Below are 20471 nucleotides of genomic sequence, written 5' to 3'. Positions count from 1 at the left end.
ATCAGCCCAGTCATGTTTATTCAACCCTACTTTTACGTTCCACTTTTACAATCCACAATTCAATGAGCAAATACAGTTTACTGTCAGAACATCGGGTTTTCTAGGTGACATTTGTCTTCCCCTGGGAACCTTCATTAGCTGCAGCACGTATTAAAACCATCATTGAATGCCTCTGTCTTACATTCATTACTTTTCTCTTTCTTTTCTTTTTTCTCTACTGGTTTTTTTTTTTTTTTTTTTATTTATTCCAAATAACAATCCTAGCCCAAATCTGCGTGATCTGTAACCCACACAGCTAAAGCTATAACTTCACTAGAAGACCAAATATTATAAAATGTGCAAGATGAAAATTGTGAAAGATATGGAGAACGAGATATCTTGAAAGTGGTGACTTCATCGTCATGCAGTAACTCAAAGAAAACAGCTGTGATTGTATTAAGTAATACAACTTTGGAGCACTGGTGCACAGGAATAATGAACAGTAGTGGGCATATACAGTAGAAAGATTACTGTTCAGTACTATACAATCTTTACATTTGTAGTACACTTTTAAATGCTTCTATGATTTTAACCGAATAACCTATTATCCAATGCCTTCAAAAAAAATCTTGGTTTTGACTACGCTGATATTAACTGTATGATTATTTATCTGTACAGTCTGTATCTGTCCTATAATAAAGGGGTTTTCTTATTCTCCTTATCATTTGGTTTTTGCAGATTTAATTTACATGAAATATTTCATTAATTAACTTTTGGGGGTTTACCGTGTTTGTGAACTTCCCACTCCTCTTTCCCTTTCCTGACTTCAAACAGACACCACTAGGTCATAGTTTATGTGTCTGGCATCATAAAGGATGGAGAAAGCTAAACAGAGGAGGAAATATATAAACACAACCCGCCCCCCTATACACTCCTGAGAAAGGATCTAATCAGAACAAACCCCTGGTGAGGTGGGTCAAAATGGACATCACTGAGCAATTGTCGGCTTTTAGACATCTAAATGACCGTCTAAAAAATGGGGTAAAAATAGTCTAAAAATGAAAGTTTTTTATCAGTCTAGGCTTAGTTTCAACGTCTATATAGACAGTTTACATTTAGACCTCGATTAGCCAATCAAGGTTATTAATAGAATATTTTTGCCCCAGTTTTAGGATTATTTTCTTTGCCATTTAGACATCTATTAGACTACAAAAATGCTCAGTGGGCTATTCTTTGATGTTGACAGAACCACTTGGATCGATAACAGCAGTCGTCTGTAACAAAACAAGAATAAGGACATTTTCTCTGTGGTTGAACTTGTTTGAACTTATGTTCAAATATTTCAAATGTCAATTTACATGAATTTAACCTGTGTTATTCTATCCTGCTCCATCCTCACATTGGGATTCTCCCCCTCCTTTCCCAGGGTAATACTTGTTGGTATACAGAGCACTTAGCCCAAGTGTTGGTAGCTATGAGGTACGGTATGTTTAAACACCATGTCAGAAACCTCAGCCCTCCACACCTGGGGGTCAGACTCATGGTGTTGGCTTAGGCTGCTGTCAGTCAGCAGGGAGCGGACGTCACTGTCAGGTTTCTCTGACATCGGTTCCACCGCCCGTCAGCCCGTGTCACTGTCAGGAGGCAGGCAGTGCCTCGTCACAGTGTCAGAGACCGACGGACTGGTCACTCCCTGAGTCTGCAAACAGCCTCCGTCAGTGTCAGTGTCAGCTGGACCGGGCGGCGGCATCGTTCTCAGAGCGCGCCCTCCCCTGTCAGCTGAACCTTGACTGTCACCGAGCCTTTCTCTCCATCACTGGAGCCCCATGTGCTTCAGTGGGTCATCACTGGTGACCCATGTGACCCATGTGCATGGCCTGCTGGCCTGCCTGCTGTTGGCCATGAACCAGATCCACCTGCTGGTGCCCCTGTTGCCCCTGTTGCCCATGCATGTGCCCGCGAGATGCTTCACGCCCCTGCTCTCTATCGCCATGGTGACCACGGCCAACGCCATGGTGATGACTATGTCCATGGTCTCCATGGTGATGACCGTGTCCTTGGCCGTGGTGACCGTGACCATGACCGTGGCCAGCCTCCTCTTCTCCCTCTCCCTCAGGCTTGGGTTCAGCTGCTTTGGTGCACTCTTCTGGGATGTCAGCAGTCTGCGAGGGCAAGATGAAAGAAAGCAGGAGAGAGCAGTGCATGGAGTGAGGGACCAAAGAAAAAAAGTAGATGGGACATCAGAGTGTTTGTCTTTGACGGACAAACCCATTACCAATACTTCCTCGTAAAACAATGTCACTCTAGTCTAGTAGTATGTGCTTGTGGCTTACCTCATGAACGCAGTCCCCGCATGTTCTGTTGCAGTAGGCCTCTCTGATGGCTTTCTCTATGTGACCTTGTCCGATGATGGTGTACGGGAGTGAGATGTGGTTTGTGAGACGGCCACATCTGATGGTAAAGAGGAACAAAAACATCATGAACTGCTGTGACTTTATTCTTGTTGGCCTTCGGAAGCTTTACAGAACAACCAAAATATTTGACATTTGAGAGGGTTTGAATGTATTACACCAAATTACTAATGGCATCCTGTGTTGATTAACTGACTGATTAACTGGCCAGTGTGGTGTCCAGGGACCCTCAGGGTCCAAATGGACCAATTCACAACTTCTGTTGTAGACTTTGGGGAACAATGGAAAGGAATGCACAGTTTACACACTGTGTCAGCGTGAGTAGCTGACCTGTCGTAAATAAGGAAGTCATCCTTTTCTCCATTCAGTGCCTGCCAAACATCGGCCTGTTGTGCGTCCTGCTTGTATAGGGTGATGTTGGCTGACAGTCTCTGGGCCAGCAGTGGGTGGAGACGCTGTGATTGCTCCCCCTGGTGGTTAACTACCATGTAGGTAATATTCTGTAGACCCCGACTCTCCAGCTTCTGGTGCAGGCTATCCATTCTGCTCATAGAACACACACACACACACACACACACACACACACACACACACACACACACACACACACACACACACACACACACACACACACACACACACACACACACACACACACACACACACAATGGCGTTTATATATTTTTAAAATCATATAAAGTTAGTTTAGTTAGTTTTTTTTTACTCTGATGAACATTCTGTGGAAACCTATGATGGGTGGATTGATTCAATTATGGATAGATAGATACAATTAAAATGCTATGAATAACTACATTTTCACTACCTAAATGTGAATATAACGGTAATTTTATCATATCATGTACATTTGAGTCTTGCATTAAAACACATGAAGAAGAAAAATTCACACCCGTGTGAAGTGAGGGCCGGGCGCTTAACATCATACAACATCATATATAACCACAATCCGGCTAATCACTTGTGTCCTCATGTTCTGTCCTCACTTTTTATCTTCAATTAGTATATTGCTCAGCCAATCAAATCATCACCATGGGGTGCTCAGCCAAGCAAATCATTGCTCATGTGTACCTGGCCGCCTGCACCAAGCAGAACAATCAGCTGGCCTGTAGCAGAGCCACGACGGTCACCCGTCCCATCCGCTCCTTCATAGGCTCCACCTCCCCTATCTTCCACTGCGGCGGTGGCTGGCAGCGGGGACTGCCCCCCGCACTCTCAGCCCCACCCCCATGGAGCAGGCAGAGTGTCAGGAGGAGGCTGAGGCACGCCCACATGTCTGCTGTGCCTCCTGTAACCCCCCTGATCCTGCTGATGAGAGATTGGGAAATGAAGGGGGGGGGGGGGGGGGGGGGGGGGGCAGACAAGAGGGTGAAATTGAGGAGGGGGAGCTTTGATGAGGAGGTGGGACATTGTGCGAGTTCTGATGAGCTGAGCTCAGCAGACAAGAACAAGAACATTGTACAAAAGGTCAGAAGCAGTGTCTCCACTTTTCTGATCATCTATTGCAAACAGTCCCAGTCAGATCTTTCAAGCTGTTAGCTCATTTCACGTATCGATCTGAAAATAACATGTGAACAAGCTACTGGATGATGGAAAGATCGAAACATTAAAATAAACAATGAAACTGGTATTCAGAATGGGCTTAGCTAACAAAGCAATAGATGAACTACTCTGTACAGACTGGGGGTTTTATGTTAGTTTGTTCTACTTCACACTTTACAACTAAGCACTAATGCTCCTTTTACTATTCTGAAAAAACAAAAGGCATTTTCACACCACATTCTCGCTTTACAAATTTTAAAAGCATGCAATCAGAAATATACTGTATGCATGCATAAATAAATACATACATACATGCGTTTACCTACATGGTAAAGTGGTAAACGACATTCAAAGAATAAAGTTTAGCATGCATGGCCTAACAAACATGGATTATTGTGAAGTTTGGAAAGGATATGCATATGAAAACCGTTTTATTAATTAATGGACATTGGACATGGAGATCATACACAACTGCAGAAGTGCATGTAATGATTACATTCTTTTCTGCACCCGAACTTGAATAAGGCTATAGAACTGAACTGAATTGCCATAGAGAATGCTTCTAGAGAATTTTTCTTACCCTCTGGTTAAAATGTCTCCCTTCAGCTCAGCTCTCTGTTGCTGCAGCTCTCGTGTGTTGAACAAAAACAAGTCTCTCCCTCTGCTGCACCCCCCTTTTATACTCTGTCTGTTGTTTTCCTGTCTGAAAGGGGGACAAAGTTCAGTAAGGGCTGTTTGCTGATCCGTGTACTTTCATCAAGTTAAATAAGTCACTGTGCACAATCCTTTTATCGGTGGGTGAGTTATAAAGTCTTTCAATTAAATGGAAAATGTTGGTGGAATGGTGGGGGCCAGAGGGGTGTTGAAGAACTTAACTATAAACTATAAAAACTCTTAAAGACAATGATACGAGAGAGAATATCCTTTGTTCTATGCGGTGGATATTACTGTGTCAGTACTGAAGACTACGCAAATTGAAGTGAACTCTTTTATCAGTTTAAACAAGCCAACCATCCACAAGTTCTTTGCTAGTAGTGTTGTAGGCTGACATAGTCATTTTTCAAGAACAGAACATTCTGACATACTCTTTCTCTAGTCTAGGGGACAGGGTGAAGTGGGGGGGAAAAGTACTGAAGGAGGGACTTGCATTGTCCAACTCCCTACAGCAAAGCCAATATAAAAACAGAAAAGTAATTCAACTGTGTACAACACAGTCATTTTAGAGTAGTTTTTAATAACGTTCTGCAGGACTCCTCTTGATAATATTACAGAAAACTGTAACACTGTTCAGTTTAATTGAACAAGTCAATGACACTTGAACAGATCAAATTAAAGATTCAATTCACATGCAGACCGCAGTATGTCACGGGTATTTGAAAAGGCTATCGAGTATATGGCATCAGGAGAACAAAAACCGAAGAAGATTTTAATAGCCTATAAATACACAACCTATAATTAGGCCACTATTCAAATTATGTTAAAAGATTGATTTTGATTGATAAAGTGAACCGTTTAACTTTTTAATAATATGTAAAACAGAGTCAGTGTACCACCTCATGTGTGCCTATTATCAAATAATTACACATAATTGCGAATTCAGTGAGCACTTACTATGAGACCTAGCAGATCATGTCTGTCCGTGTGTCCGTCTGTCTGTCCGCTATCCAAATATGGAGTGTGTTGCATCAGCAATCACTCAGCTCCATATATGGGCACAAAAGGGGCCAGGTCCACTCAGCTCCATATATGGGCACAAAAGGGGCCAGGTCCACATATACAGTAACAGCGGGACAGACACACAGACAGACAGACAGACATGATCTGCAGGGTCTCAGCTGCGTTCGCTTCCCGCGTTTGCGCGTCTTACTGGTATATTATTAAGAAATACTCATGATAACTTAGACAATGCCACATTTGCTGTTCAGTCCAGTCTTCCTGATACCCATTTGACACTGAGCCCTGCAGCTCTTCTGCTTGAACCTCCACACCTGGGCTCAGTGGCACTTTAAAAAACAGTTTGAAGCTGTTTAAAAACAATTCAGTTCAGTTTTTATCACAGCATTTTAAGGAAACATTTCATTTCAACTTTGAACAAATAGGACAGAGAGGTTAGAGTAGACTGACCTTTATCTATGGAACTGACCTTTATCTGCTTGAGTTAACAGTCATTAAAAAGTGTGACTCCTTACCATTCTTCAAAACTGCCATAAAAGAGCACCTAACAGGTATCTGCAATTTGTAACTGGTCTCTGTAAAACGTCCAGAAATTACCTAGAGCATGATTGTTTCATTCATCATCCATATTTTCCTATGAAGGGAATGTCCATATAGGCTATGTAACAGTACAACTGTACCTTTTTTTTGCAAACTGTTATTAAAGTATTCAATGAATGCATGTGCATGTGGTGAATCACTCATCTGCGAAAGCACAGCCTAGTACTGATACACTTAATGCCATGACAATCAACTACTTCATCAGATATACATGTCTGTGCACAATGATACGAGATACATGTTATATCTCAGTTCTTTTCCTTGTCTCATATCTAGGTGTCAACCGTGTCATTGTTCTTCGAGCTCGTCGCGCAACTGAACTATATCACTCGGTATCGAAGACCACATGGTTGTGAATGAAGGTTCTGTGCCTGCCATACTGTATTAACAATGAGTTATTCTCTGTGTGACTCAACTATTGCATATCACAAGAGAGACATTGGTAATCTGTGGTGTATAGGACAGTGGTCAACCTTTTCAGGCCTTTTCTTTCTCTTTCTGGAAACAATCAAAACGATGGAGCTTGCACTTTTTCCACCCACTGTTTTACACCTATGAAATTACCTTTAGACTTAAATCAACTCCACCAGAGTGTGACTTACACGGAAACTATGTTATACTGTCCTCAGAGAAAAACATAATAGGCAGAGAGAGAGGTGGTAGAGACAGGGAGGTGCAGCAGGGAGAGAGAGAGAGAAGAGAGAGAGAGAGAGAGAGAGAGAGAGAGAGAGAGAGAGAGAGAGAGAGAGAGAGAGAGAGAGAGAGAGATCAATGTGTGTATATCTGCACTGTCTGCACTGAGTAATCTCAATGCATAGAAATACTTAACAGAGAAATACTCTTGAAAGAAGTGCATATAGCAACAATATAATATTAATAACAACTATACCAACAGTCCACAGCCATATCCCTTTATCCACAGCCAGACCTTCAATTTCTGACAAAGAGTAGGCTAGGCTCCCGCAGCATGACACTTCAAGATTAAGGTATATCACACACCTTAATCATTAATAAGAACATGTTCTCTGACTGTCTTGACTTTTGTTGATTTTCTTTGCAGTTGGCGATTAGGCCAAAGGGGACTGCAACGAATGTACACAACATGTTGAGGCATGTCTGTGCTGGCCTGTGACAGCAGCATTTCCATTTCGGTGGAGCCAGCCCACACTGCCCAATCACTTGTGCACTCCCATCTCTCTTTTTTGTTTTTGCTGTTATTATTTGATTATGTTGTTATTATTATGGAAATCCCTGCCCTTAATTCCTGCAAGCGCCCATGTTCTCTTTGTTATTAAAAGACTGCCTGTCGCCTGCAACACTGGAACAATTGACTGATTTCCTTATGTTTCATTATGTTATACCTTCCTTCTTGTGTTTCTTACTGGTTAAATAAAGGTTAAAAACAATAAAAAATTGTACCTTTACCTTATTTTATCATCCTATATTCTTTTCTTTTCTTTTTAGCTCATAGACTGCTGTATGTCTACTTGTGATCTCATGTAGGCCTACTGTCCCTGCTGCATGTTGTTTAACCTCCTGGCTGCACCTTGATCTTATGATGTAGCCTGCCCTACCTGCTACTAAAAACATCATGTGTGCATCTTGCTCGTTGATTAGTTGATTTAGAAATCTTTTCAGAGGTTAGGGATATTTATGGTTATTTGTTAAATAAACATATAACTTTACTTCAGACAGTGTTCAGTCCATAGCAATACCTAATGTCACCGTCTCTAAGCAACGCTAAAGCGTCCCTAGAATTTGCAAGGGCTTCTGGGATTCTGAGTCCCGACTATTGAACGACCGCCCTTTTTGGAGCAACCAGAGAAGAGCAACGCTACATGCGTCGAGAGACATTTTATCACTAAATAACTTTAAAAAGCAGCGTAGCCGGATTTGAGGTACGTTTATTGGCTGTTTATGTGTCATAGTTTGACCCTCGGAGAATGTGGTGGAGAAATCTGTGTGGGAAAAGGTGTATTTTAATGCGCGATTTGATGACGTAGTGTTGTTTCAAACTCGAAATGGCGAACCTGCTAAGAGGCCCGTTAGCTGCAGTGGCTTTATATGTTATTATGTTCATAACATGTTTACTTTCAGTGCGATTGCGTGTGCTCGTTTCAAACTGGTAAGTTGTCATATTTCTAAATCTAGGTTTAATTTGGTGGAGTCACTTATTTGACAATGAGTTACTATACTTATTTAGTGGTATTGTTTTCTGGGGGAAGTCAGCTAAACGAGCTTCTTTTAGGCTTGACATGAGCTTGATGTACAAGCTCACACGCTTGTAGATCGGTTATTTTTGGTGCGCGACACCGCGCACCCATGTACGGTATATATAAATCTGAAAAATCACTCTTTAAACCTAGCCCTACTTTAAAGAGGGTTATGTACATGCATGTCTTATGCTTGCCATGTCTGGCTCAGCTGACCCAAGCCTAGCCAAGAAGTGTGGCTAACTGTCCTTGCTAACTGATAGATGGGTTGCTAAAGATAGGATTGATGATTTGCATTTGCTCATTGAAACTTGGGCCACCTCACTACCAGACCTTCCAAGTCCATTCAACAGCAGTAGAATTTATTTTACATTTTACTTTATATTGTATGTATTAACAAAATACAATTGAGGTATTTAGCAATTGCTCTAAGAGCATAGGCTACTATGCTAAGAGCATATCTGCTATTAAAATGCCTAAAGTGTGTGTGTGTGTGTGTGTGTGTGTGTGTGTGTGTGTGTGTGTGTGTGTGTGTGTGTAAAACTGTATGCGCACACACAGAGCCAAGAGTTTTAGTATAAAGGAAAGGGGGACCCTGGTCAAGAGGGAACAATTGAAATTGATTCAAATTTGTGGAGATACTATAATATAATTATTTGACCTGTGCCAAACTAACCTTTGGTTGCTTATCATTCTTCTATGTACTGCAGGGAGCAGGAAGGGGTAAATCATGGCGGCTGAGATGGAGGTAGAGATGGACTATGGCAGTGAGTTTCCAGCCCACTATAAAGTAATGCTGGACAAGCTAAATGAACAGCGACAACTGGGCCAGTTCACCGATATCACCCTGATCGTGGATGGTACGGAAACTAAATGATTTGTATTTGGGTCTTTTTTATGACATTATGGAATCAATACAACTCCAGAAAGAAGGTAGGAAGTCTGCACACCGTTCTTAAGCTTCCAGTAGTACTTCATCAGGAATTCCTGATGAAGACCCGGAGGGGTCAAAACGTTGATTCCTGACCATTTCCTAACAAACTACTGGGAGCTTAAGAACGGTGTGCGGACTTCCTACCTTCTTTCTGTATGTATATTTTTGTCCTGCACCCGTCAACATTTTTTGAGATGTGCATGCTTCCCGTTTGAATGTTCTCTCAATACAATTCCACAAATCATGCTTAGACCTCTTTTCTTACTGTGCAGGGCACCAGTTCAGGGCTCACAAAGCAGTGCTGGCAGCTTGCAGTCAGTTTTTCCACAAGTTCTTCCAAAACTTCACCCAGGAGCCATTGGTGGAGATAGAGGGTATGTTTCACTGACTCCCTAGTGAAAGAACGTTCTGTAAATCAGAGCTGAGTCCCTGTGGTGCACATTGCATTCTTCTAGATAGCCGCAATTTGCAACTGTAGATTTTTTTATAATGGGATGAATCTAGAGTTGCAATACCCTCCATTGACTCCCTACTCATCCAAATTGCGTTTGCGATCTGCTTGTATTAAACAACGTTAAACTCGCCAACATTGCAGCTCTAGGTCAAGCTTGAATTATCCTCTTTCAATCTGCCGAGCTTTTGTTTCATAAAAATGTTATGAGCTATTTTCTGTCAAGAAATTCTGTGCTGGTGATTCTTTTTCTAAGTGCTGGAGTTTGGAAGCACTCGTCGTATGTCACTGAACGGCCCTGTTTACCACCTGTTTTGAATTTGGACATAATGCAGGAGGCAGCAGCGCGACCCGTTAAAAAAAAACGAGTGCTTCCAAACTGCAACACTAAAAACTAAAAAAGTAATCACCTGCACAGAATTTCTTGACAAAGTGTCTACGGTGGATTTTTATGAAACAAAAGCTCTGCAGATTGAAAGAGAATAATTCAAGCTTGGCCTAGAGCTGCAATGTTGGTGAGTTTAACATAGTTTAAGCAGATCGCAAACGCAATTTTGGATGAGTAGGGAGTCAATGGAGGGTATTGCAACTCTAGATTCATCCCATTATTAAAAAAATCTAGAGTTGCAAATTGCGGCTAGCTTCTAGTTCCAGTTTTGACCAGATGAAGAGCCTTGGCTCGAAACGTCGTCAATACATATACCGTTTGGAGCATATGCGGGTTCCCTTCTCTTTTCCTAGGCTAGCTTCTAGAGCCTTCGTCTTGGGCAGTTAAAAGTGTTAATTTCAAACCCTATTGTTACATATCCACAGTAGGGCATTCACTTCTAGTCATTTTTACTAGTTGCCTAATTTACTAGTCGACTAGTTGTTTAACTACCTATTATGTAGAAAATATGTTTTTGGAAATAAATATTTGTACATTTAAAAACTGTACATTGGTCAGATCTACACTATCATCTAGCAGCTGATCTTGAGGCCTACAAAATTGCGGGGAAAATCATTTTTTTCTTATAAACTAGTACCAACAAGGTCGACTAGTGGATTTACTAGTCGACTAGTTGCTTAATGCCCTAATCCACAGTACCTTGAAGTAGATCCTCGCAAGTACTACAAGACTTTATGAACGCATGGTCCTAACCATAAAGTAATATTGTGTCATGTAATACACAAAATGCTAAAGCATTTAAAAAAGTTGTTCTTTAGTGAATTCATAGTTAATAGCAATCTAACATTTGTAAACTATTCAATGTATTACAACGTAGATCTCAATCATATACTGTAACTGTACACACACAATGAATCATTTTCTCAATCTACTGTTGGACAAATGCTTTATTTCCCTTTTATATCAACAATGTCCAGCATACTCACAAGCTGGTATCCTGGTATTCCCTTTTAAGCCTAATTTATGCTCTCTCACACAATTTATGCTATGTCTCACGCGTTGTGAGTGCTATTTTCGGTGTGACATAATTGTGCAATGGAGTATGAATCCAGCTTACTACTGGTTACCAATACCTGCTGGTTCTTTCTGTCTGCCAGGTGTAAGTAACACAGCCTTCAGCCATTTGGTGGAGTTCACATACACAGCCACCCTGGCTGTCAGTGAGGAAGAGGAGGCCAACGATGTGTTGAAGGCAGCAGAGTACCTTCAGATGCAGGAGGCCATCAAGGCCCTCAGAAACAAGTGAGAAGGCTCACTTATTCTGAATCTTCACATTTTAACTATATATTCACTGGTCTAACCAAGAGAGTCCAAATCGTGACAGTTTTCTGAAAATCGTATCCGTGGTGCACTGGTGCTCCTTTTCATGTCAAGGACCCACAGAATTATCTGTATTTGGCTGCCGACCCCCCATCTGAAAATATGTTTTTCCAGGGCCCCCCCAGAAACAAAGATTTGAGTTAAAAACGTTTGCTGTGAAAGTATATATTCAAAGATTTGCACACATTTTCATGAGTTTTCATAAATAGCAGATCTACAAGCTCAGCTAAAGTAAAAAATAATGGTCAAAAGTAATTAAAAGCTATAAGGCAACACAGAGGTCTAAATAGGCTAACCAAGTGCTGTTTGTAATGGAGTTCAAATCCATGACGGAATATGAAACGTTTACCACTCAAGTGAAATGTGTTGACCTAAATTTAGTCCTTTACATCTGCAGGATGAGTGAGAGTCCCTTGCAATCTCGGAACACCAAAAAGAGGAAGATCGCAGAGACATCCAATGTGATCACAGAGTCTTTGCCTACAGTGGAAGGGGAACAGGTATTGCCTACTCCCACTGATATGAATGAAGCTTGGCGTTATATTTTCCATTGCTATGGGGAATATAATTTCTCTGACATTTTAGGATAATGGGTCAACTTTTGTATTTTGAATTCTTATTTTTATTGTTGGTCCAAAAATAATGATTTGTTTGTTCCTCCAGGTGGAGATTGAAGTTGTAGGGGATGGGTCTATCGAGGTGGAGGAGTCGGGACTGGAGGAGGTGGTGGATGCGGCAAGGAATGCCCAGGCTTCCTCGGATGATTCTGCGCTGGCTCTGCTTGCTGACATTACCAGCAAATACCAGCAGGGGGCACAGACTCTACATGTGATCAAGAGAGAAGGAATCGCGGAGGTAGTTGTGCCATTGATCAATCCATTGCTTTATTTTACTACTTTTTATGCACAACATCATCATGTAATCATTTGGTTGTTTGAATGTGTGGCATGCCTGTCAAGGCTTGAGCTATTCAACTCCAATTAAGTATAGAGGGTATGTGCATGCATAAAGTGAATGGAAAATCGAGTGGGAAAGTGAGATTATAATTGTTTAATGTTGTTTAATGCAATCGGATAATACTTTTCTGTTTGGATTTATGGGTTGTCAAGGCCAGAAAGTCGTTTTTTTCCACTCAGTAGGCGTTCCCGCATAACCTCAGGGTTTGATAATGATGTTACGCGCATACCCACTGGATACCTGCTCCTTTTTGAGAGAGAGAGTAAACAGCTTGGTCAACTAAGGTCATCACCACACGCAAGCGTGGTGATGGCTTAGGACGGTGGTCAGAGCACGGGACGTGAGTGACAGCTTGGTCATCTAAGGTCATCACCACACGCAAGCGTGGTGATGGCTTAGGTGGTCAGAGCACGGGACGTGAGTGACAGTGGGATCAGGGGTTCGAGGGGGCGGACCCACATACTTTGGATTAGGGGGCCGAAGCGTGAGCCTGAGCGATGTTGTAGAAACCCCCTCTGGAACGTGCAGAGAAGATGGGAGTATGGGAGAAAAGGGAGGGAGGGAGGGGTACTGGAAACTAGCACACTGGCATTTTTGAAACTTGCGTTTTAAATACCCCCGCTGATGGGTGAGGTAGGAGTGGCTAGGCTGGTTGGAGGTGGGTGAGTGGTTGGCAAGGGTGGAGTTGGCAGTGGCAGATGGGTTGTCTTCTGCTTGGCCAAACCTCCCGAACCTCAGTTGTTCCAACTCCATTAAAAAGGGAAAAACATATACAGTATAGGGTGGAGGGGGGCATACAGACTTTATTTACGGGTGCCAGTAAAATTGCAGCTGTCCGTAGGTGTCCGACAGGGAGTTTAACCACCGACGCAAAGCGGTGGTGGTTAATCACCCTGAAGGTGAATTTTCTCCCGACAATGACCACCTAGGCAGATATTATCCTGCTTATTACATGGCTACTTAATACATAAATTAATAAATTGACCCAAAACACAACAAAACAAGATATTTCCTTGCTTGCGGTAATGAAAGTATTCCATAAGTGTCGAGCTGGCCGAAGTCTGCCCAGCTGCAGCACTGTCTGAAAACAAGGAAGTTAGTTGATAAAATATAATCCATTTTTGAGAGCAATGTTTAGCTGTAAATGACATTGCGTGTGGGTTTACATGGCTGTCATGCTGGAAACTGCAGTAAATCAAGCAGATGCTCCGAGCGTTTGTTCTGCGATTGACCAATCGGAATCAAACATTCAACCAAGCCATGTAATAAATAGAAATAATAACTACAATAATATCATATTATATAATATATTATATATCTATTCTGTATTGTCTGTATGATCTATTATGTGTGGTTGATTACATTTGACTGCTTCTTGCCATATTGTCCAATATAGTAGATCAAATGTATGACTTTTCACTTATTTGCACAAAACCCAATCCCTAAATGTCTTTGTTGTTTTCCTTACCAGGAGATTGTATACGAGGAGGAGACGGTGGCTGCCTCCAAGGTCCTGGAGAACGTTGAGGTTGTAGAGGTCCAGATCTCCCAAGTAGATAACATGTTCCGCTGCAACCAGTGTGACCGCAGCTTCAAGCTCTACTATCATCTCAAGCAGCACTTGAAGACCCACAGCGGCATGCAGCTTAGTGGTGGAAAGCCCTATGTGTGTAATCACTGTGGCAAAGCGTACACACGAGAGGGGGCCCTGAAACAACACATAAACACGTTGCATTACGAAGCAGAGGAGCTGTCCCGGAACCAGAGACCCCAGCAGAAGAGAGTACACGTGTGTGAATACTGTGACAAGCAGTTTGACCACTTTGGCCACTTCAAAGAGCACTTGAGAAAGCACACTGGTGAGCCACGCCCCTCTTCAAACCATGAAGTAAAATCAAACTGGTCACCTGAATCTCTGGCAACATTGGGGTTCATCTTTCTAATTCCTCATTTCTGTTTCCAGGTGAGAAGCCTTATGCATGTCCAGACTGCCGTGAGCGCTTTGCACGGAACAGCACACTTAAGTGCCATATGGCAGCATGTCAAAACGGTGCCGGAGCCAAAAAAGGACGGAAGAAACTATACGAATGCCAGGTGAGGCTTCGCAAGAGAACAGATGTCCCAGTTTTGGCCCAACATGTATTGGATGGATATCATTACACTATGATGTGGTAATACTGATAGTACTATGCCTCATGAATTAGTCTTTTGATCTCCGCAACAAACGGGGGGGGGGGGGGGGGGGGGGGGGGGTTCGAGAGTCAATATCATATGCTGAAGTTATTAAACAACACTCATTAATTTAAACATTGTAGTAAATGTGTTAAGTTCTACCTCATTTATGATTCCGGGAACATCTTCAATCAGTTCTAATATCATGTCATGTCGATGTCTATCTTTCATAAACACATCATCCCCACTTGAACGCTCCTGTTACAACACCATGTTACCCCCTCGACTGCCCTCAGGTATGCAGCAGCATTTTCAACAGCTGGGAGCAGTTCAAGAACCACCTGGTGAGCCACACGGGGGTGAAACCCAACCACTGCACCATGTGCGACCTGTGGTTCACGCACCCCAAGGAGCTGCAGGCGCACCTCCGAGACATCCACGGCATCGCCGACAGCAAGCTGCTGGCCGCCGACGCGGACCTCGCAGCGGCGACGCAGTCCCTGGAGGGCGAGGAGGAGACGGTGCTGCTGGACCACGACATCCAGGTGGAGCACGTGACGGTGGAGCCCGGGGACGTGATGGAGATGGGCGAGACGACGACGACCACGGTGGTGGTGGACGAGGAGATGTGCGAGGAGGACATGGAGAGACTGAAGCAGGCTGGCGTGGAGATCCAGGTGGTGCACGTGACCACGGCAGAGGCCGTGGAGAGCCATCAGGAGGTGGAGGTGGAGATAGACGAGGGGGAGGTGGTGAGAATCGAGGAAGCGGAGCAAGCCGTGGAAGTATGAGACGACCAAATGGCTTTTAAAAAAAAAGAAAAAAGACTCGTGCTGTCGTAGAGACAGCCAGCCAGGGATGGCAGCTCGCACATAGTGAAGCATTTCAACAACTGGGTAATGTTAAAGTATGACACGCATATAAAAAGATGCTACTGTGCAATTGTCCAAACTCTCAGTCCTAAGTGGTTTGCGGTGATGCTGATGTTTTATTCACCTCTCTGAACACTGCATGTGGAATACATTATTTCACTTCAGAATGTCTTGCTGTCGACCATCACACTGAAAGGCTTACATGTACGCCCAGTTTGTGCTTTGTCATGCGACGTCGCTTCCTGTAAATAATTGATTTTCAATGCAGATTGTGTGAATATCTGTTATTCATACGATGGTGTATAAGTTAGGCTTTATTGCGCAACCCATCTCCCACTATGGAGTCTGGGTTAAATTATATATTTTTTGCACACGGTTTCCTCAGTTTGTTTTTAGATTTATTTCTGGCATTTTTGAGCTTTACTTCCTAAACATGGTTCAGTTTAGATTAGATTTGGCTTCATCTGTGAAAGAGATGTTGTCGAGTTTATTCTAATGACTTGCTCATATCTTTCCCCCTGAAACAAAAGTGTCTTCCTGTGTTAATTATTATAATGAATTTATTACAATGTATAATGTTTGTTTTCACTAAATAGGCTTCGGAAGAACTGGACTCGGTTTTGTTTTTATAGGTTTATGTAACGTTCAAGATGCTGATCTTGTATTTGTACAGAACAATGAATAAAATACTATTATAATAATTGTGTGTGCATTAGGCGTCTCCATTCTCTTTTCCATATAGCTGCCCTACATTATGCAACTGCTAGTTATATGTGGGGTTTGTTATTTGGTACTATCATATGGATTGTATTAATATTACAGGTCTACTTTACAGCTTTGTATAAAACTTTTAAGATATTATTGGGGGCTTTTTGCCTTTTATTTATATATTAACAGTAGTGTAATATAAAACTAAACCTTAAGGTACATAAGTTTTATGACTGTTTAATGTGGACATGCTACCAGGGGAGCGAAATCACCGCCTAGCAACTTGGATAGCTCCTGTGGTGCTGAAAATAATGATCTTATTAGACCTCACCCTCCTATCTTTAATCCCTTCCGCTCATTGGATAATCAAAGACTGTTCACACCGCCGGTCGATGCCTATTGGTCGCTGCGTCTGCTAATCAAGAGATTTCCTTTCACAGGCTTGATCACGGCAGCAACACTGTTCAATGTCACCATGCAACAGTGAGGCAGCGACGATTAACGCAGTAAAGGTAAGATTAATCAATTTGTATAGACTTTGTTCTGTTGTAAGTGGGAAATAGTTGGGACTCTTCGGAGCAAATGGGATTAATTTAGAAATAAACGCTGCCCAGTGAAGAAATGGCCTGCTACTGAGATATCGGAACTGATAACTGTCAATTAATTATTTCATTTAATTCATCAACATAAAGCTACATAATGGAAGGTCTAGGTTACTGTTTAGGCACCGATAGTCCCCGTCGTGTCAAACTGCCTTCCGCAAGCAATGGCCAATTAGACTTGGTAAACTGCCAAATATCTAATAGCCCGTGAATTCAGTTCTAAAGATTAAACATTTGCCCGCTAGGAGTCGGTATATATCTATTAGTATCTATTTCCTGTCAATCCATATTAAAGTATTTTGATTCGGTGATGATCCACTAACTTGGCTGCAATGCATTACTTTGGATTAGAATGCCAAATCCCTGGCAGTCTGGGGCAGTGCAGGGCACAGGGGAGGGATGTAAAGATGAGCAATGCGAAGTCATTTTTATTGAGGGTTGTCTTTTTCTATGTAGGTGGAGAACTGTTAAAACATTGGAATGTAGCTTTGTTTCAGTTTTGATATTTTGAACGGACATGCAGGCTATATGATAAGAATAGCCTAAGTGTCACCTGCATTCTCTAATGTCTACTTTAGTTGACCCTGGTCCAGTCCAGGGATGGCATGTGTCATTAATCTCGTTTTCGACTATTTAGCTGTCATCCCAAACTTCCACCATCAGAACCAAGGCGCAGCTGTTCATTAATACAATTATCATCCAGGCAATCAGAGTTTGCACTATACAGCAATTGACAAAAGTGCAGTTAAGAAAGTTTTAGGCTATAATAATTAACCACTGTCTTAAACCCTCTATTCATAGTGAACGAACCGAGTTGCAACTGCTTTTGTTTCCTTCCACTGAAATAAACAGATGTTGTGAGCTTATACATGTAGATCTATCTATTCTTGACAAATGTTCTCCCCAGAATAGTGGGTGTTGTTGTTGGGGTCAAGTGATTAAGTAGATTCTAGCAAGGCATAAATGTCCTGCAAGGTTAGCAAATCCCAAACTACAAAAAAACATTGTCATTATGGTGTAGCAGTGGCAGGCTATGGAGATACATCTTTGAACAGTGAACACATTGAAACCAAATTGTGTGGCTTTACATGGTAGGCCTATAACAGTTCAATACATAGTATTAGTTCAGACAGCATACACAATGGAAACAAAAGCCTCGGAATGTAAAGACAGCATTTAAGTTTCCACTATAATTCCAGAACATTGCTGGGTAAAAACAGAACAAAAAACAAATTGAATTGCAGCATAGGCGGTGGGAGAGTCTAAAATGTACCTACTGAATGGATAGATAGACCCTTAAAAAGCTTTTGATAATTTTTCAAGATTATATAACAATGGAAAGGCACCCAGATTTTTATGAACAGAGCCTTGCCAGTTTATTCATGGGTCGGTCAATGGTTAAAAACAGTATTATATTCTCCACACATAGTGTTCAAAGATGAAATCTCCTTTTATGGTCAACAGATGATCTGATAGAAACTTTCTAAGGTACTGAGCAAGGACAATTATCATTTTGTTGAATGTACATGATATTAAACTATTATCACCAGTAAGATACCCTGAGGGCGAGAAGCAACCTCGTCCTAAAGGGTGAGATTGCGTGCACGCATCCGCCTGGGTGACGGCAGACTACTGGGCGAGCGCTGGCGCTTTGGGATGGGGGGTCAGATCAACATGGAATGAATTCTGTACTGGCCATATATGGAGTGTACAGGGTTTGATGAGGTTAGATCAACATAATGGAATGTCAGAACAGGTCAGATCCATATATGGAGATCGAAGGGTGGCAGCGGGGGCAGTGTCTTGAGTGTACAGGGTTTGATCAGGTCTGGCCATACAATATATGGAGCGTGTCTTGAGTGTACAGGGTTTGAATGATGAGGTCAGATCAACATATGGAATGTCAGAACAGGTCAGCTCCATATGGAGCAGCGGGGGCAGTGTCTTGAGTGTACAGGGTTTGATGAGGGTCCAGGTAGGGCCGGGCCTTAATTTTCGTGCCTGTTGAGAACTCTACTACTAACTTTGGGATGTCTAGAGTTTGAATGGACAGGTATCAGTCAAAAGGGAGACATTGAAGAGGAAGAACGGGTGGGGATGGATCAACATTGGATTGTCAGAACAGGTCAGCTCCATTATGGAAATCTAAGGTTTTGAGGTTTGAGGTCAGATGTAGAGTTGCTGGCTGGCTCCATATATGCAGATCTAGGTGATGATCCAGTCTTCTCCATGTAGGGTTTGATGAGGTCAGTGTCGTGAACTTCATATATGGAGACGGTCATATATGGCGTGACGTTTCACGAGGCATGATGTCATGAGGTGTGACCATATATGGAGGCATGACACAAGGTGTGACACTGACTGACTGACAGACGAGAAATGCTGATTTTCATAGTAAACTGCGACCTAACTAATATATTAAAGATATATTTTGCACCTACGCCATAATGAAACACAATCATGAAGTAGTATGGTACTTTTGCAAGCAAACTGAGATGCAGAAACACATCGGCAAAATAGCTTTCATCCTCCAACATTTAAAAATAACATTCCGTACAGAAAATGTATCCTAAATATATTATTATTGCGACGGTAGGTCACACACGGCATCCGGACAATTATTTGGTCAAAATGTTGTTATATTTTTTTATTTTGTCATAGATACATTACATGTTTATACAACATGTTTATCACTTAGTTGTGAATGATACTGTTTTTCTGAATTTGAAAACAATAGACTGTTTCGCTTGTTATTGTCCTTTGATTCTCATTCAGCGGTACACATGAAACATTTTCTTTCACTTCATCCTTCTTTGATGAAGGCCTGTTTGAAATGCTGAAACTGATGGAAAACGGAAATGTGTCTTTAAATTTGCAGTGTCGCAAATTTGAGACAAACAGTAGATCTCACTTTTTTTAGCTATGCAAAATGATCCCCAGCATTACACTGCCATGTTTGTGCATGTGGTTGAATTGATAGTTTAACCCCTAATGCAAAGTCAATATTAATGCTAAAAAGGCAATGGTCTACTAGGGGCTCAATAGCATGACCCAAGAAATCATTATGAAATTAATTAATCTCATTTAGCTAATGTGAAACTCTATTTGCCTATTTCAGTTGAGACCTCAATTTCTGTAACTGTCCATTCACAGTAATTATATTAGTCAGCATAGCCTTGTAGGGGAGATAAGTGGCGACATAACCTGTTTTTTTCCCTGTTTTTTTTTTATAGATCTTTTAGTTTTAAGATCTTAATGGATCTAGACTTTGGAAGACACCAGATATTGTTCCTTTCTGTTGCAATTAAAAATGGCAAAACAAATCCACCCAAAGTATTTAGTAGTTATAAAGGGAACTATAGACATGACATGCACATTTTCCTGCAGTTTTTTGTCCCGAAACAGAGCCCGAGATGTGCTTGAATCTGAATAATAACCATTTAAATTACTTCCTTGAGGTCAAAATGATTAAATGAAAAATGTGTTCATTTGTGTCTGTATGTTTTAAAATGTTACTGTTTTTTTAACATTCTCTTCAACAACATTGTAGTATAGAACAGTCAGCGCATGAAC

General features: G+C 41.8%; 2 protein-coding genes across 6 annotated transcripts; one reads left to right on the top strand and one right to left on the bottom strand.

Annotated features, from left to right (window-relative positions):
- On the bottom strand, positions 1-6253 carry selenop (selenoprotein P). Of its 3 annotated transcripts, none has more exons than XM_080765955.1 (6): positions 6219-6253; positions 4528-4650; positions 3477-3713; positions 2721-2933; positions 2313-2430; positions 1-2141 (listed from the first exon to the last, which is right to left on the bottom strand). In XM_080765955.1, exons 1-6 carry the CDS (start codon positions 6236-6238, stop codon positions 1824-1826), a joined length of 1029 nt encoding a protein of 342 aa, XP_080622081.1. In that variant the 5' UTR covers positions 6239-6253; the 3' UTR covers positions 1-1823. The 3 variants fall into 3 exon arrangements, with proteins under 3 accessions (XP_080622081.1, XP_080622082.1, XP_080622083.1); XM_080765956.1 differs by having other exon boundaries at positions 3477-3710; XM_080765957.1 differs by lacking the exon at positions 6219-6253 and having other exon boundaries at positions 4528-4642.
- Positions 6254-8018: 1765 nt separating this feature from the next.
- On the top strand, positions 8019-16280 carry znf131 (zinc finger protein 131). 3 transcript variants are annotated; one of them, XM_080765317.1, is made up of 9 exons: positions 8019-8119; positions 9145-9294; positions 9641-9742; positions 11365-11509; positions 11985-12087; positions 12251-12442; positions 14016-14403; positions 14508-14638; positions 15013-16280. In XM_080765317.1, the coding sequence occupies exons 2-9, from the start codon at positions 9165-9167 to the stop codon at positions 15505-15507; spliced, it is 1686 nt and encodes a 561-aa protein (XP_080621443.1). In that variant the 5' UTR covers positions 8019-8119; positions 9145-9164; the 3' UTR covers positions 15508-16280. The 3 variants fall into 3 exon arrangements, with proteins under 3 accessions (XP_080621443.1, XP_080621441.1, XP_080621442.1); XM_080765315.1 differs by having other exon boundaries at positions 12251-12445; XM_080765316.1 differs by lacking the exon at positions 8019-8119 and adding an exon at positions 8237-8346 and having other exon boundaries at positions 12251-12445.
- The last annotated feature ends 4191 nt before the right edge of the window (positions 16281-20471 follow it).

Source organism: Protomyctophum bolini (assembly GCF_963924005.1).
Source record: "Protomyctophum bolini genome assembly, chromosome: 6".
NCBI classification, from domain to species: Eukaryota; Metazoa; Chordata; class Actinopteri; order Myctophiformes; family Myctophidae; genus Protomyctophum; species Protomyctophum bolini.
This window is presented reverse-complemented; position numbering and strand designations above follow the sequence as displayed.

Coding starts and splice junctions, on each gene's coding strand:
- znf131 (XM_080765315.1), top strand. CDS start 9,165: ATGGCGGCTGAGATGGAGGTAGAGATGGACTATGGCAGTGAGTTTCCA. Junction 9,743..11,364: donor GCCATTGGTGGAGATAGAGG/GTATGTTTCACT, acceptor TCTGTCTGCCAG/GTGTAAGTAACACAGCCTTC. Junction 14,639..15,012: donor AGAAACTATACGAATGCCAG/GTGAGGCTTCGC, acceptor GACTGCCCTCAG/GTATGCAGCAGCATTTTCAA.